Source organism: Lissotriton vulgaris, chromosome 4_1, assembly GCF_964263255.1.
Source record: "Lissotriton vulgaris chromosome 4_1, aLisVul1.2, whole genome shotgun sequence".
Classification (NCBI taxonomy): domain Eukaryota; kingdom Metazoa; phylum Chordata; class Amphibia; order Caudata; family Salamandridae; genus Lissotriton; species Lissotriton vulgaris.
Window position 1 is genome coordinate 1343608131 of NC_141691.1, and position 17803 is coordinate 1343625933.

Consider the following 17803-nt stretch of genomic DNA (forward strand, 5'->3'; position numbering starts at 1 on the left):
CTGGACTGAAAAAAATGATACGGAGGGGTGGGTTTACTCCCACACTGCTCGTATTGCCCTGTTGCTAGAAGCAATCGACCAAACTGAAAATACTTGCCCAATTTTCAGAATTGCAATTTCTAACTCTTTCGCACATGCAGAGAGTTCCTGCTGATTTTTGGGAAACTGGTGCTCCCGGCATACAGTTTTTCAAAAAATGGACACAAGGTGCGCAGGGCCTGGCACTGTATCAACTGTGTCCGCTACACTGAGCTCAAGCTGGTGGCATAAACAGGACCATTTTACAAGGCTAGGTTATTTTGAACTTAGCATCTCCAAAACACCAGAGTTTCTCCCAAGCATTATACTGGCACCACCACTGCACACCCTCATCCAATTGTCTGCAAGGAACTTGTTGCAAAATCCATGTTTCTCAAGACATTTCTACTATGAAAACTTCATGCACTCTGCTTCTCCCCTAGTCAATTCAAGTCAAGGAAAAAGGTGAGGGGCTTTTTTCCATTGTTTGCAGCATTGACATATATTATTAAAACCGTCATGAAAGAATGTGTTTTTGACTCATCAATATAAACAGATCTTTGGTTTGATACCAATGCAAAGCTTTCTCAGCATTCCATTAGCGATGCAATCAGTTATCTGTGCTGCAATATATTCGCTGTATAAAATTATGCCTATATTAGCCTCATAAGCAAACTGTAAGGCTCATAGACCTGAAAAGGGGTGATTACGTTTGCACAAAAGTAAAGAGTGTGAAAAACCTTAACATTTGAAGCATGGCAATCCATCTGTTGCTCGAGGATAGTTGACCGCAGTACCTCCTTCTTGGATGCAGCTTGGACATCACATGCTTTAGAATGTGCTTCAGAAAGTTTATGCGTATGATTTTTTTTCCTGCAGGGAGGTTAACTGGCTAGCTTTTGTTAGGCCAGATGCAGCAAAGCTCACAGTGATCCATTCTCTAGACACCCTCACACCCTGTGATGCTGACATTCTGAGCAGCTTAACCTCACTGCATATGCTGCACCCAAGGTAGCCATTTTCACTGCTTAGCCATGGATACAGGTTTGTGGTGGTAATAGAATTAAAAATAGGGGCAGTCACAAAATGCTCTTTAAAAAAGAAAATTCCACTCAATTAGCAATTATTGTTTTTCAAATTTACTCTTGTGATATTGCTCATTTAATTTTCCATATAATGTATGAACATTAAATTACAAGGGGTTGTGGTCATAAATGAACCAAACATTTTCTGGCAAGGAGTACCAGTACTTTTCCCCTCTTGGCTACCACGGATACCGCCTCCACGCCAAGGAGGAAAGCCAAGGTTTCCTGTCTGGCAGCAGCTGGTTGATATGGGCGTGCATTGGACCAGACGCGGCCCTCCTGTGTTGAAGGATGGACTGTGGTAGGTTTGAGCAGGGCAAGGTAAAGGGGTTTCAGGCGTGCACGTAAGGCACGCCTGAAACCCCTTTACCTTGAAGCACAAGTACAAGGCTGAGGCAGAAGGCTACAGGCCCAATCCCCCCTCTTAGGAGAGCAGGGGAAATTTCTAATGTGGCCGTGGTGGCTGGGTGACAGCAATCAGCCTGGAGGAAGGGGAGAGCTCTGGGGCAGATGGCCTAGGGCCTGGCAGGACTGCCCAAACCTCCTGCTAGCCTCAGTGCCAGTGAGCTCAAACTCCACCGGTCATGCTGAGACAAGGGGTCACTCTGGCAGCAGCGGGGGTTGACCTTGAGTGGAAACAGTGGGCCCAGCACTTTGAGGGAATTTCGAAAACTACTACATTGTAACTCCGCACCGGGCGCCCCCGGATCCACGTGAGGAGTCTGGAGTGGGAGGGCGAGGCTCGACGATATCCTGATCCGGGTCAGGTCACAAAAGGAAAGGAACCAAAGGAGGCGAGCCCGAAAGATAAAGGACAATGCAGCTCAAGGGTGGTTCTGCATAGCTGCACACACGCCCATCCAGTGAATTTTGATAGGACCGCTGATTGGGCCCAGACTCCCAGGGTCTACTGGGAAGCAACCTGGAGAGGTCATGGGGTGGTGGAGGCAGGTTCAAAGATCAAGGGAGAGATGTCATAAGTAGCACTTTGGCGTGTTATACAAGATTGACAGCCCTGTAGTGTGGAGATGGGCATGCAAATCAACAGCATCAGAAGAAATGTGCAGGGGGCATGGTGACAGTCTAAGAAATTTCCAGATTCAGCCACAATTACCAGGACATGTTTGGTGCACTCTTGTTAGAGGGAGCAGCTTTAGAGCAGGGTGGACGGCATCAACCCTGTAAATAGTGGGGAACGCCGCCCACCCGCGTGCACCTACGACCACTGCCTTGGATTAGATTAAGAAAACCAAGCACAAGAAGTTCTAATCAAAGGTCGAGCATGCAATTTTTTCCAACTTTGCAACCCGCAGAGGTTCTTAAAGAGAGGCACTTGAGCAGAAGAGAGTTGAGCTTGCATCGTTGCACCCACTGCTGGAGATGCCAGTGGGTCAATCAAAAACGTTATGCAGACCCTGAAAGCATCGTGCAAAAGGTAGGCTTTATAAGCAGCACTATTACTAGTATCTGTGTAACCGTGCACTCACCTATCTGCAAGCAGCAAGTGTAGTTTTGGGGCACAGACTCAAACTGGGACTGGTACACGTAGGAGTAGGGGAGTCACTTTGAGAAGCCGGAGCTTTCACTTGGGATCGAGTCCGGAAGTTTCAGACTGGGTCAGTATGAATTAATACATCTGACGGTGTGCTCTTCAGGAAAACTGAATTGCCTATGGAAAATGGCAGAGCTTTGGCAGAAAAGATAATTCAGAAAACGGGACAAAGTGTTTTCGCTAAGGATTACACAACTGGATACAGTGGAAGCTCGGATTTAAAGCATAGTATCCTTCTCTTAAGCAAGGAGGCTTTGTGGCTTGAACATATCCTCCTCCCAAGAACTCCTTCTAAAAAATGACTCATGTCAACCCCTAGTTTTCATATGTAATGCTCTTCAGAAGCAGTTTGAAAGTTCACAGAATGATCGATGGAATGGGTCCATTTTGCATTGTTCATTCAGAATTGTTCGCTTTTAAAATATGCATTTTGGGAAGTAAATGACTATTTCAGCACGTTAAACTTATAACTATATTCTAAAAACCGGTCACTTTCACATGTGAACAAAACAGATTAGCTAAAATACAAACATGTGAAAGAATTTAATTGACCTATTTTTATTGATAGGATCCAAACGCCTCAAAATGTCTGCAATTTGCGTGTTGTTCTCGATGCCAATAAGCAAATGATTCGACAGAATCAGCATCACAAAAATGCAATCTCCCATATATTTCCATCAACCACTCAAACTTGTTTTTACCTCAAAGGATTGCCTGTAGCTTGCCAATTTTGTTTCCACAATTCGCTGTTGCAACTGAATGTAAGAGGGTATCAATACCAAGAGTATAGCTAAACGTCAAAGAGTCCAAATTATACTACTTGCCTCATGCCTAGTGTGAAGCGCACTAGCCATATTACTCTGGCTTTGAGGTCTACTTTGGTTCCCAATCAAACAAAAGGTAAAATGTAAGACCTTCCTAATTTGTTTAGAAGGTCCTTTGTTGTATATTGATTTTTCTTGTAATATGGCTGACAGTAGTCATTAGCCCTTCCTCAGTGTTTTCACCTTCTCCAACTGACCTTGGTAGAACACTCTGGTACAGATTAGAACACTCACAGGTATTCTGGGAAGCTGAGAAGGTGAAAACACTGAGGAAGGGCTAATGACTACTGTCAGCCATATTACAAGAAGAATCAATATACAACATCCTTCATGGTCAGATCATTCCTACTTCAATTTGCTCCTGGTATACTCACTGACCAAACGTCTTCAGCCAGCCTCCCAGAACTGCTTTGCGTTCGTGGCGGATCATTCCATGCTCAAGGCTCTTCCCAATACTTTTTAGGGCCAGAAGCACTGAGTTCCAAAGAAAATTTACTAAAACAAAATTCAGTAAGTAGTTGAAGACTCATATCTTCATGCACTTTTAGTGTGCTTCCCTGGTAATATTCAGCTTTAAAAAAAAACATCTTGCATCATAGGATTACCAGATTAAGATTATGAGTTTACCAACTTCGCACAACCTCCAACCCCATTAAAATGTTGTGAAGGAGCCTCCGGGCTAAACAAAAACAATTTCAAGCTATGTTTAGACCTGGGTTTTACTCCGTCTTCAATTAAGCAAAGCCTCTTTTGTCTGGTGCATATCAATTGTTCTTTTTCGCAAACAAAGATTCTCAATAGATAATTCCATCCACACCAAAGTAAATGTTTTCTATTCAGAAGAGTCAAAACCTGTCCAGAAAGGTGGAACAATACCATAACAAAATTGTAGGAAACATTCACTTTGAATGTGTGCTGTGTTCCCATATATATGAACAGCAAAAGCATCAAGGGGTGGTAAGGACACTACTTCGCACATCCTCACACTCTTCGAAGCCAAGGTTTAAGGGATCTGCTGGAAACCAAGTGGTTTCAGTGACACCCACTTCTCGCCTTTTCACTTCAGCCTACCCACCCCCTTGGTTTTTCCTGGGATTGCCCGAAGGTTCCTCTCCAGTAATAGATCCTAGGAAGAACCCCATCCACCACCAATGACGACCCACAGAGGAGGGACAGGCTACATTTTGTGGAGCGATTGTGTAGCTTCTGGAGTTGAGACTGTTAGAGGAAGTACAAAGTATGGGTAAAGCAAATTAAACCTTTGAAGGGGGGGCAAAGGCAGCATTTCAAAACAGACCTGGTGAGGGGGAAAGAGAACCACTCAGCCCATCAAGTGATTGTGCTCGTGCTGGCAGACAATCCCAGAGCTTTCCATTCTACCAGCCTTGGGCTGCAATAAGAGGAAACCAGAAGGATTACTCATGCTAAAGAGCTAGCCAGTCTTAAGGGTGACACATGGAGCAACCCCACCCAACATGCAGCACTCATTAGCATCCACAGTCTCAGAAGGGCCTTGTACACATTTATTCCAAGCCCTGGCGGCATGGTGACATGAGATCCTCAAAAGGGTTTACACCCCTGAAGGTGGACAAATACATACAATAACAGACTTTACAGGCTTTTCCGAGATGAGGTAAGGTTTGAGGCGCGTGGGTAGTGATTTGAAAGGATGGAGTAAATTGTGCAAACACTGGTGATAGAGGGTACTGCATGAAGATTAGCCAGTTCATTCTAAAATAGCAAAGACGAGCTGGGCTATAATATTCACTGATGAAACTGGAAGGGCCATTGGTGAAAGTTACTGGGCCACTGAACGGACACAGCACGCTGGTAAAATGGGCAAAGTCACTGTGCACTGGAAGAATTCCAAGGGCCATTTTGATGGACATGCCAAGTTTGAGCACCTGTCGGTTTAAAGTATGTTTATTACATAAAGATGTAACCAGTGGCATAAACAGGCATGCACCGGTTAAACTGAAGTAGGTTACGTTTGAGCATGTGATTGCGCCTAAAATGGTGGAGATGGGGATAAAGAAAATGAACTGATGAAACGGAATGTTGCACACTATAGTCAACTTGGGTTGAGCTACAACAGGCTCTGGTGATTCGTAGAAAAACAGAACACTGTTGAAAAGAGTACCGCGGTTCTGCTCCCTTGTAAAAACCTTACAGGGCACACAGCCGTGTACAACATAGTGAAGTCAGATACAGGAAAAACATTGGAGACAGTGGGGAAAGTAGGCAGAACCACAAGAAAATGACAGTTAAGAAACACAGAATAGCTGGTTCTAACACACATTCCTTCTGCTCTACTACAGACAGACACCACTGGTGATATTACCTTATTTGGAGCAATTAGCAATTTCTAAAGCGCAATACAATACTGCAAATCTCACCCAGCAAAAGCGAAGAGCAGCTGCAAGCTGTAACGGGAAAGAGGCGAAGAACAGGAAAAGAAGCTAGCCACGTACCTTTCCCCAACAAGTCCTTCAGCTGCGCATCCTTGAGTGTGGTGCTGTTGAGCCGGTTACTGGACATACTCCTCTGCTCTCGGGAGGGGTGTGCGCGCCCGTGAGCCCCATCAGCCTCGGCCAGCCGGGGGTCTGGCCTCAGGGGGCGGCTGGCCGCGGGCTGCTCTCCTCCGTCTGCGGACCCCGGCCTCAGCACTGCAGGGGTTCCCGGCCATGAGCCGCCATGGGCGAGGAGGGGCGCAGGCGCTTTATGTATCCTCGGCTGAGGCGCAGCCCTATTCCAGATCCCAGACAATCAAAACGAACAGGGGGGAATACAAGTGACGCAGGAACGAGCTGAGAGACGACAACTCCAGTTGAATTATCCATTCAGACCCATGCTGTCAACAAGTCCAAGCGGGGGGAAAAAGGAAGTGTGGGGAGGAGGCAAGGCACTCCCGGCCAGACGTTTCTCCTCGGCTCCGACCCGTCCTGGCGGCCACTCCAGATTACTGCGTTAAACAAAAAGAGTAAAGCGTTAACAAAGCGCCCAGATCCTGAGAAACGCGCCGCGCAGCGCCGACGCCTGCCCTCCCGCGCCAGAGGCGCTTGACACTCGAGGATGCCTCTTAATTCTTCCGCATTTCTGATACAGCATGATGTGCGTCATTCCAAGCCCCAAACACTCTCCTCACTACTTTAGTCAAGACTGTCTGAGGCGCTCCCGCGCGCCCTCCCCTCCCCGCGCTCTCCTCCAGCTCTCTGCCAAAAGTCTCCAGTTGCTGGCAGTGGCTCACACATGCTCTTTTGAGTAAAGTCTGCATTGGAAACTGTCGATGTCATCCTGTCGAACGCGCACTGGGAAACAGTTCTGCTCTGTGTTGTTTTCTCCAGCGCCTCTCCACAGCTACGGTGACGCGGGTGCGGACATCATCCCGCAGGAATGGCGCGGGCTGCGGTGGGGAGAGGACAGATGATGCAGTCCCTGTACCTTTCTTTATTTTAGCAGCCTATTTGAAGGAGAAAGGGTTCTCTGTGAACCCTCACAACTCAAATCGAGGGGCATCAGTGATAACACTGATACAAATACAATGCAAATCATAACCATCACTAGCCCAAGCAGTCTTCCTTATGACATTTTTAAATGAATCCTGACAAAAGCTGTGTGATCGTGGGCAATACTCTCTCCCTGTTCTCGGCCGTCAACGTTAATGTTTAGGATTCTCTCGAAAGACCTCGTTTTAGTTTGCACTGCTTCCCTCTAATGCCCCAAGTCACATTTATGTTAGAAGTCTTAACTCAGTAGGCTGTTATAAATGTTTGACTCGCATACTTGCAGTAAGGTCTACAGACCTCAAATCCCTCCAAGACACAGCCTTGAACATATTTAGGGTCCCACAAATTATACATGTGCCAATGGACAAACTACTTTCAAGATAACTGAGCCTCTGGTAGAAGCACAACCTATAAGAGGTCAAGGTGTATGTTTGTGCAAGAAAAACGTTTGAAAAAGAAGCAGGGTGTCCTGGGAAACTAGGTGGCATTGCAAGGGATCTACAACCCCACGTTGGCTTAAAGGCGAGAAATTAGAAGGAATGCACACAAGCCTTGGACCGTTGGGGTACACCTTAATATGGTCAGACAAGTAAGAGAAGGTAGTCATCCCTTGTTTTGAATTTGCCAACAATGAGTGCCAGGCCTCTGATCCAAGTACACATTTATGTTCTGTTCCTCTTGTCTGATCTGGGGCCCTTTAGTGTAGGGGGTTAGACAAATAACACATGATCTCACTCACAAGCCTTTGAACAAAGACAAGTTCCCAAGATAGAGGGCACTGAGCCAAAACCTTGCTAATAGTGTTCTTGTTTTTTTTAATCTACTTAATTGTATGGAAACAGGAGGAGTTACACTGCTACAAAACGTAGGTACTACAACGTCAAAGCCAGAAAGCTACTTTCCAGCATGAAATCTCGAGGTCCTAGGATGAATTATTTCTGTGTTTGTGCAAACAAGCCATCTTGAATGAACATTCCGACTCGTCTAGGGTGGGTCCTGGACCATGGGTAGTTAAGGAAAGTTATTCCCTGGAATACTGACTATTTGCAGAAATGTAGAGGGATCAATCCTAGTTAACAAGCGGAATACGTGCCTTTAATACTTACTTCTGGGCTCTCTAGCTAGTAGTCACATACTCCTGAAACTTCACACTAACCCATTCTAATTTATTCAGTAGAACATTTTTTTTCCTGCCACATTTCCTGTGTGAGTTGGAGAGTGTGGAGTAAGGGTTCTCCAGGCACTGTTTTAGAAAGGTGGGTGGCGGAGGGTGTGCTAGAGTCTTTATAGGATCCTCTGCATTACCAGGACCAGAAACAGATTACATTGTGCTGTTGGGTTCCTGAATATCTAACAACTATGGTAAACAAAAGCATTCCAGGCCCCTGCGAAACAAAAGCAAGTCTCAAAAAGCAGAACTAAAAATAAGGTGGAGGATTACCGTGGGGTCACTGGAATAATCAGCAAAATAAATAGTGAACATAAAAAGGGAAACGGTCAACCAAAAACATAGCCAATAAGAGTGCACCACAAGAAGCAAACACAGACTCGCTGATCAAGAAGGAGCTCAAAACATTCAAGGACCGTGTGGCAGAAGAGCAGCTGGTAAGCAATAGGTGAGCAACACAAATCGTGAAAGGAAATATAGGTTACTGTAATTAAATACAATTATCAATAACAGAGCCACATTTTATTATAACATATTCTAAGCGCCTTTATTATAGGTGTGCGAGGGGAGGCACTGGAAACACCAGACTTCACATTTAATTAAAACAAAAATAATCACCAAGTAAACCAAGACTGCTCAGCTCCCTCTCAAAAAAGTAAGACCAATTCCTCCAGAAGATCATATGGGAACGACTTACAAGCCCTGGTCCTTTCCCACCTATTTGGAGGCAACGTTCTGCTCAACAACCTCTGAAATATCAACAACCTCTGAAATACCATCTTGGGTCCAGGGAAAGGCATCTTACACACAGTTGCACATCTCATGTGTTTAGTGTGGAGGTAATGTGATCACATTTCCACGAAGGAGCTACAATAACTTCCCCCTTGAGGCCAAAATCCTCTGAAAAACCAGTTGCATGACCTTGAATGCCATTAGAAACGAGAATCAGATCAACTAAACCACTAAGACTTACTGCTCCATGCCTGGAACAGAGGATCCTGGAAATAAAAAAGGAGCAAGGGGTAAAAAATAAAATCACAGCAACACAAGACAGCCCTTTATAAACTACACAAGGACCTCAAACAGGAGAAACACCCCATCCCTATTGCTATTCACAAAGAAACGGATAATGGATATCTTCAAGTAGCACTACCTTGACACACTAGAACGTCAATGCCGTCCGCCACAGAGTCAGTTATATTTGACTCTGTGTTCTCGTCCTTTTTCAGTGCTCTGGTTCTCCCTAGGTAGGTTCAGGCTCTGTAAGTACCATTACTTACATACGAGTAGGATATATTATCGGAATACCTCTTGTTCAACCGGACTATCAAATGGAATTTTGATAAGGAACTGCACTTTCCATTTCCGAAAACGTTTCCCGTTATCTGCCCTAAACCTTCCATTGATGATTTAGAGCTCGTCAGCCCCCCTTCCCCCTTAGCTGCGCCTATCAAGAGTTTTAGGTTACCCCAACCTAAAGATCTGATTTCAAACCTCAACTTTAGTGACCACCTAATTACATCTTTGGTGTAATATGGGGCACTAGTATTCCTAAATTGGTCTCCCAAACAGTCAATTTAGACGGGGTGTCACCTTTAACACCTTAAAAGAGGTATTGTCTGGGGAAACCTTTCTATAGTTTTGGGGTGAAGTAGATGCATCCACTGGTAAGGCATGCAGTCCCACATGTAAACTAAAACCAGTGACGACCCTTCGTGTAAGCCAGCAAAGTGGATCATTTTTATTTAACAATCACCTCTATATGCAGGTCTCAATTTCAACACAACCGTCTATCCTTCTGAGATTGGTAAATTATGTATTACTAAACGGGATGAATATCAGCATCTGTTATTAACAGTGCATGTGAATGGCAGCAGTAAAATATTAAGCACCGTAGGGGAAAACATTCGTTATTTTTGGACTATTAACGTTCATAATAATTATCCTAGTTATGAACACAATAATGACTAAGAACATTAGAACACGTTCAGTGAGAGAAATGAGTGATCCCCTTTGAAATGGCTAGATTTACTTTTACACGACAATGAAAAGCTTTGCATGAAAGCTGAACTTAAGATGGAGTGCAGCCCACAGAGGACTAAAAGTCAGTCCATCCCCTGAAAGCTGAACTTAAGATGGAGTGCAGCCCACAGAGGACTAACAAAGTCAGTCCATCCCCTACGAATCTCCAGATATTCCTGCGGTCAAACAAAAACTGGGAGGTAGAATGGAAGATTTCATGCCAGAGTAGCCCTCCGAGCAGTTTCTCTCTGGAATTACACAGGCCCTTTAGGAGCAGGACATGTACATTGCCCCGATAATGCTCCCTGATGAGTGTAAACCCGGTGCAATCAGGCCGGCTGGCTTTAAAATGCAAAAATACAACTTAACCCATAAGAACCCTGCTGCTGCCCTTCTGGCAAATTGGGCATACAACTAGAAGCCCCACTAAAGGACTCTGAAGAGCTATTTCAACAAAACAAAGGTCTCCTGAATGTGTAGTAGACTGGCAGTTTTTCAAGCTAAGGCTAAACTGATGCACTGATGAAGCACTGCTGGCCCATCTAGCTGTTGACCTTTTCTGCGCAGAAGCCTGCCAGCCACCTTGCAAGCCCAAAGAGTCCATATATACAAACTCATGGTGCCAAGAAGCCATCTATACCCCCTACCAGAGGAGGGGTGCCCAAAATCAACATACAAATTCAATTATGTGGAGCAATGATTGTGCCTGTCAGGACACTTCCTTTTTGTGTTCATGTGTATTCATTTCAACCCAGTGGAAACCCCTCCCTGCCCATCCTTACCACCTCCTGGTACCCTTTAAAGAGGGAGACAAAGTTGGTTTTCCGGATCAGGACTAAGGCTGGATGAGAAGATATTCATCTTAGCTTTGACCTCTTTAAGATATAGGTTACACCTTCCTGAAGCCATCATACTGTAGCACAATTACATAAAATGTGCTGAAAGACAGATGTCTGTAAGAAGATCCCACGCTGGAGGAAAAAAACAGCATCGAAAACGCCTCCTGATCCTAGATTTCTTTGGGACTCCGAACAGTAGAGGTTCGGGAGAAGAGGAGGCTTCAATGGCGCAGGATGAGAAAACGGTGCATCCAGGAAGAAAAGCACAGCAAGCTCCATTAAAAAGAAAATATTAGTGTAACAGTACTATAAAACCTAAACACAGGGAGATCAGAGACAACAGAAGAAATGAAAGGTGTTGAACCTGCTGAAAAACAGTAGACTGCGCTGTGACAGAAAAAAGGCTTTTATTCCACTTATTATTGGAGGCAAGGCAGGAAACAGGAATGAAAGTGGTAACATGATAGCTGGCATTGCATGATGGGTCTACCATAAGATTAATGATGAATCATTCTCCAACTTGGATTGGGAATAGTTGTCAAGATACAATTCATGACCTGGGCTACCTTTTACAGAACTTTTTGACAAACATTTGAAAGACTAAGCCAATTTCAGTGCGGCCTTGAACAAGGTCTGTATCCAGCCTGCCCACCAAGCAAACAGTCCATGGACCGCCATCATCCAGGAGAAGTAAAGGCGCCACTTGCACTCTCAAGCTCCAAGCATAGTGTCACCAGAGAAAAAATAAACTGCAAGACCACCAACCCAAAGAAAGCAAACCGGTCCTGTGTCTACCATCTCCATGACCAGGTAAGCAATATGTGAAGCTGTAAACGTTCGCACCGGTCAAACAAACAGGCCAACGGGGTTCCTATGATCCTTTAAGCCAGGTACATGGAGCAGGAGCTTAAAGAAATTACAGATTAATGTGTTAATGTCTTGAATAAAGTTTGTTAAAGGCCAGCTTTATTATATTGTGTTTGGATTCTAACTTTATTAATGTTTGTGATCAACTAGCGATCATGAACATTATAGCCGTTCTAAATGGTCTTGTATGTATGTATGTATGTATGTATGTTTATGGTAGTTCTATAGTGGCAACCTAGCCAAAAGTAGCAAGAGAACTGTATATGGTCAAAGATAAACAGAAAGTCAACAAGTGTTTGGCGAGGTAGTTGATTCAGTGTGATGTAGTGCTCTCTAAAGTAGGGACTCTTCAACTGCTTACTACATTGGAGCAGCTTTGATTCCTACAAAAGAGAAAGGTAACCTTTAACACTTGATTTCGTAGTCATAGGGTTTACGATCATTGCAGTGATCACAAAAAGTATATTCGAGTCTAATTTGTGCACCTATTACTTTGTATTTCTTGTTGATACTCTGTTCTCACCATATGTTAAGCAGTTTGGTTGACCTTTAGCTAAAGATAGACTTAAAAAGGTATTAAGACTTTTCCTTTAACAAAAAACAATTTTAGTGTAAAAATTCACCTTTGTTGTGATTGAGAATAGATGGAGGACAAGTTATTACAATCTTCACAGTAACTCCTGATCTAGACTCCTCTGCCAACAACTAGGGGACTAAGGATTCTCTGGATATGCAGCTTCTCATCTCAGACCAGATTCACAACATTGTGATCAGAAGGGAAAACATGCAATATCGCATTTGATATTGCTAGGTGAGCCCCTACAACTTCACAGATCTAGGGAAAAGCCTCACACTGGGAAACTGATTCCTAGATACACAAAACCAATTACAAGTTAGACCATTACCCCCCCCCCCCCCCCCCCCACCTCCAAAATCCAGCAAACCCTAAAAAGCCAGGCATGGTCCCCAAAACTAGCTAAATCTACAACAAAAGTAAAAAGTAGGCCATTCATCCAAAGCAGTGTCCTTTCTTGTAGGGTTGTAATGTCCATCTAATCGCCTTCTGGTTCACTGGGAAACTTAAAAAAATAAAAAAATAAAATAAAGAGTAGCAACCCAGGTCTTCCTTTCGGTTAATAATCTACTATGATTAATGAAACTTGGCAAAGGAGCTCAACCATTCAAGCGTGTTTGCCAGATATGGATGTGGGGTTCTTGTTGTTGTGCTACTAAAAGGAAGGTTGCATGTATTAGGCTTTACATGCACTTCCTGATGCAGTGCATTCATTGACCAGCGCTGTCAAGATGAAATAACCTAATGAGATGTGAAATCTACCATGTTAAACTGCTGAAGTTAGTGCACACATTACCAGACTGCATCGCTCTACTCAAGGACTTGGCGATGCTTCCAGGGTATAGCTGCAACCAGCCTCCACCTCACCAATTCCAGATTCTTTTAAGGCCTTTTCTAGCCCATGCTGTAGTTTTACAACTGAAAATCTAAGAACCCAGAATACAAATTGAGGTTTGTCAAAAAGATTGAACTTCGTGAATTCCCACACTCCCCATCCCCCAGGATTATACTTTGTTGGGATTGGGTTGGGAGGGGTCTTTTTCTCTCTTTTATATGTTGTTACCAATGTTTTTTTCTCGATGATACACGTAAAACAAGAGCTAGTGCTATATCTTGGGCATAGTGTCAAACCAAAGCCCACGTGCATACCTATGAACAGCTTTAAGCACCATCATGAGTATCCTTGTTAATCTATGAGCATGCTAACTACATATACTTGTGCATACTTGAAAACTTATTAAAAAAAAAGTTCGAGCAAGAAAAAGTCAGAACTGGCTGAAGGTGTCACGGAGCCTCTGGTTAGCTATGCGGGTGCATCCATGTAATAGGCTACAACATCCTGCTAACATAATGTACACTACATACGCCACGTTGCAGAGTTGTACAACGGTTTTAAAGTGGACACAATTCGTCTCAGGTTTGGGTCAAAGACAGCCATCTTTGGAGAAGTGGTCGAGGGGACGGATGGACTGCAGGTGAACAGCGAGGGATATTGTGCTGGGGTTTGGCAGGTTTTTACATACGCAAGAAAAAACATGGAAAGGCAACCGCGCACCTAGGAACGATCGTGTCATAGTGGGGCACAACGGGATCAGCTGTACGTACCGCAGACGGTACCGGCTGTAAAATAACCTTTTCTTGCATGGCACGCAGCAAAAAGCGATAATGCGATTCCTGGAGTCCACGCGACCCCACACTTTCATTATCTGGACTTTATTGGCAGGATTTACCCTCCTTTGATTATGCGTGAAGTGAGTCGGGAAGTGCTAAAGGGGCTCGCGTGCGTCCCTCCCTCCCTCCATCAGTGGCCTTCAGTTATGCTGCGAGGTTCCGGGTGAATGAAAAATCAATGTTGCGAGATTAGCTACTTTTAATGTAAAAGGCTGGTTTATAGACACTATGGGCCCAATTCACGAAAAGTTAGCACAGAAAGATCTTCTACAGAACGTACCTTTCCTACATTCTTGGGAATAACACGGGAACGCTGAGCCAGGCGCAGGTTTACAGGCGCACTCATGGAAAGGTCATGTGGCTTTTTATACAGGCTCCTATTCCAGCTGCAACAAGTTCTCCACAGCGAAGAATTCCGAGCAGCACCAATAACATTCCCTGTGCAAATGCACTTGTGGGTAAGATTTTGTTCCCCTCGGGGAGACAGCCCTTTCCCTGCATCCCCAGCAAATAGCCCTTTCCCGGCACCCCCAGCAAATCTGAGGGTGATCCATTCCCCTCACCCTGGCATGAGATTAACGCCCAATGTACAACCATTTACAGAGTGAAAAGGGATACCTCACATTTGGGAATGTCCTGAAACAGTGTTGCCATTCCCAAACTTTCAAGGCACATCACAACTTGTGTGGCCCCCATCTCACCCCAGGAGTGGCATTTGTCTGCAGCAGTGTCCACATCCGTAAATGCAAGACACCCGCCAAAGAGTAACTTCTCGGTTGTAAACATAGGATTACAACCTAATTTATGTATATGAGCGGGCCCCTATGTCTATCGACCCTCTGTTGCTCCATGGTTTACTTTTCACACTGTTACAGGTGACTAAGTAAAGCGATTTGTACACGCTGTGAAAACTCTCACCATCAGGAAGTCGGCGCCCAAGGAAGCATGAAAAAAAGCAGAGACAGCCTTCCTTGGAGAAAGTTCTGGCATATTGACTGGGGACATGGAGTTGAGGTGAGAAATTTCATGCTCAGACCCAGCCACCTTCCACAATCCCAGGGGACAAGTTTCATCACACTAATCAACTAAAAAAAAAATCCATGCTAATTAAAATGTCTTCATTAATGAGGGGTAGGGCATTTGATGACTGTTAGATACGTTGCTCCGGATAAACTGGGACAGCTACATCTAACAGCATCAGTATTTCCTAAAAGGGTTACTATAAAAAAATCCCAATGCCTTTCTCTGGTCATCTCTTCTGGGTTTAGTCTAGAACTCCAATACCCTCTAAAAATTCCAAACTTCAAGTTTAGATAATGGTAGCACTTTATAAAACCAGAGTGCTGAAAGTCCTGAAGCTGAAATATGGCAGGGAATCATGCATACTTTGTATGTATCACACTGGTGCAGCCAGTCCCAAGGAGCAGAAGGAAAGAAAGGTTATTTGTGTCGGGGGGGGGGGGGGGGGGGGGGGGATTTTACTTTTCACTTACGCAAAATGGATGAAAAGCCACAACTCCGCAAAACCTCCTTCGCAAAGGCAAGTGTACATGCATTTATTGGAAGTAAAAAGAAAAGACCACCTCCATACTTTCTGGTGCATAGTAGAAATGGTTTCTCCACCCTGCTGAAAACAAACATGCTTGCCATCTGGACAATGAGCTATATTAAGTCCGGTGGAGGGGTTTGCATTGAAGTATAGAATTATGTAGATGGTAACCTAGTCAGTCCTGGGATATTTTAGGATAGATGCTTTGTTGGAATACATCTAGGATTCATAGTTTTTGAACTTCAAATAACTATGTGCACTAATCTCCAAATATGTAACACTGGAAAGGCTATGCACATGGCAGGAAAGACACCGGCTTTCAACAGGAGCTCTTCTAAAACTGAAAAAAAGTCATTTTATTTACTGAGAACTTTAACCGTTCAGGTTCTCCCGCCACAGTCCCCTCTCTGCAAACGCAGATTGGTTTAGTGGATAAAACAATAACCTTTTCTTGCAGTGAAGACAGAAGCAAGAGAGCCATCGCATCAGATTTCCCTTCGTACCTGGGGGCAGGATATCTAGTGCATATGAGATTTCTTTAGGAACGGACTTGAATGTTCTCACCAATTTGCTCCACATCTCAGTGTTACACTCCATCCAGTCAGTGAATGCACTCCAGGCCATGCATTTCACTGCCATGGCGCAAAGAGGTGGCTCTACGTCTAGGAGGTTTGATGATATGGACTGGGAGGGGCAGGGGAGTTTTATCAACAAACTAAGATTTTTTTTATAGAAATTACCCTTTAATAATTAAAATAGTGCATTTCAGATTACAATAAATGCTAAAAGAAAACACTACTACCCTGGTTGACTATTTAAAAATGGCTCTATTAATTTAATCAACAAGTAATGCTGTATACTGTTTTATAGAGAAGACTATTTATCGCGAGAGGAGAAGTTGCTAAGTAAGTGCAGGAACCAGCTGCAAACTCAATATGTAGAGGAAGAGGATGCTGGGAGATTCTAGGAGTCACTGAAGTGTTCTCTGGGAAAAAACGTTGACATTGACAGGTGCAGCAGTTCAAGTTATTGTTTGCAAAAGGGCCCACAATTCTTACAGACAGATTCATCATTGAAAAATGGGCTCGCAAAGTGCCAGATTCTGAGAGTCTGGCCCTTTGCGAGCGCAATTTTTGCATTTGGGATTCATCATCCCAAATGCAAAAATCGGTAATTGCGAATTCGCTAAATTGCGAGGAATTGCATTTAAGGAATCTATTTGAGATTCCTTAAATGCAATTCATTAACCATTTTTAAATTGCGAAATCGCAATTTAAGGGCGCTATTTACCGCGAGGTCAAACCTTGTGGTAAATAGAGAAAACTTAGAAAAATGCTTTTTTCTAAGTTGCATGTTGCACACACACGTCCTTTGGACAGGTGTGTGCGCAACACCAATGTAGATTACATTTCAGGGGTGCTACAGGGTGTCCTTCGGACACCCCTGGCACCCTTGAAATCGCATCCTTATTTGCGATTAGCAATTTGCTAATCGCAAATAAAGAATGTGTAGGAATCGCAATTTATTTAGCGATTCCTACATGAATCCCATTTTGCAAGTCCTTAATAGCGATTCCTTAATAATCGCTATTAACCCCTTCGATGCTGATGACGGAGCGGTTCCGTCATCAGCATCGGTTAGGCTGTGCTGATGACGGAACCGCTCCGTCATCAGTACAGCCCTGGGGGGGGGGGGGGGGGGGAGCGCTGGCGCCCCCCCCCTTGAGCAGGGATCTTCGTTGTTTTAGCAGGGGTGGCAGCGGAAGACCTTCCGCTGCCACCCCCTGGCACCCCCACGCTTCCTGGTGACGTCAGCGCGCACAGCGCGCGCCGACGTCATCAGGAAGCGCTGGACGCGCTGGAAGCCATTTGTTTCCAGCGCGTCCAGGAGCAAGGTGCGTGTTTGGTGCTCCGGTGGGGCGGGGGGGCCGTTTTTCGGTGCCTTGAGGCATCGGGGGGGAGGAAACTGTATTTCCTCTCCCCTGATGTCCCAATGCAGGGCATTCCTGGTGCACGATCGCGCACAGCGTCGCGATCGTGCACCAGGAAGGCCCCACTAGACACCAGGGAGTGATTTTGGCGTGTTATTTTTGTGCAGGAAGCGACCCCTTGGGCAAGGGTCGCTTCCT

The 17803-nt window shown here is 44.6% G+C and overlaps 1 protein-coding gene across 3 annotated transcripts in view; it reads right to left on the reverse strand.

The window, feature by feature from the left end:
• The window catches only part of LDLRAD4 (low density lipoprotein receptor class A domain containing 4), a 335657-nt gene that overhangs the window by 95944 nt on the left and 221910 nt on the right, over nt 1-17803 (reverse strand). For 2 of the 3 annotated variants that reach the window (XM_086965568.1, XM_086965569.1), the window contains exon 2: nt 5951-6441. The exons of the other annotated variant lie outside the window; for it this stretch is intronic. In XM_086965568.1, the coding sequence (XP_086821694.1) occupies nt 5951-6017 (67 nt within the window). In that variant the 5' untranslated portion in view covers nt 6018-6441. The remainder of the gene's footprint in view (nt 1-5950; nt 6442-17803) is intronic. 3 annotated transcript variants of the gene reach the window in all.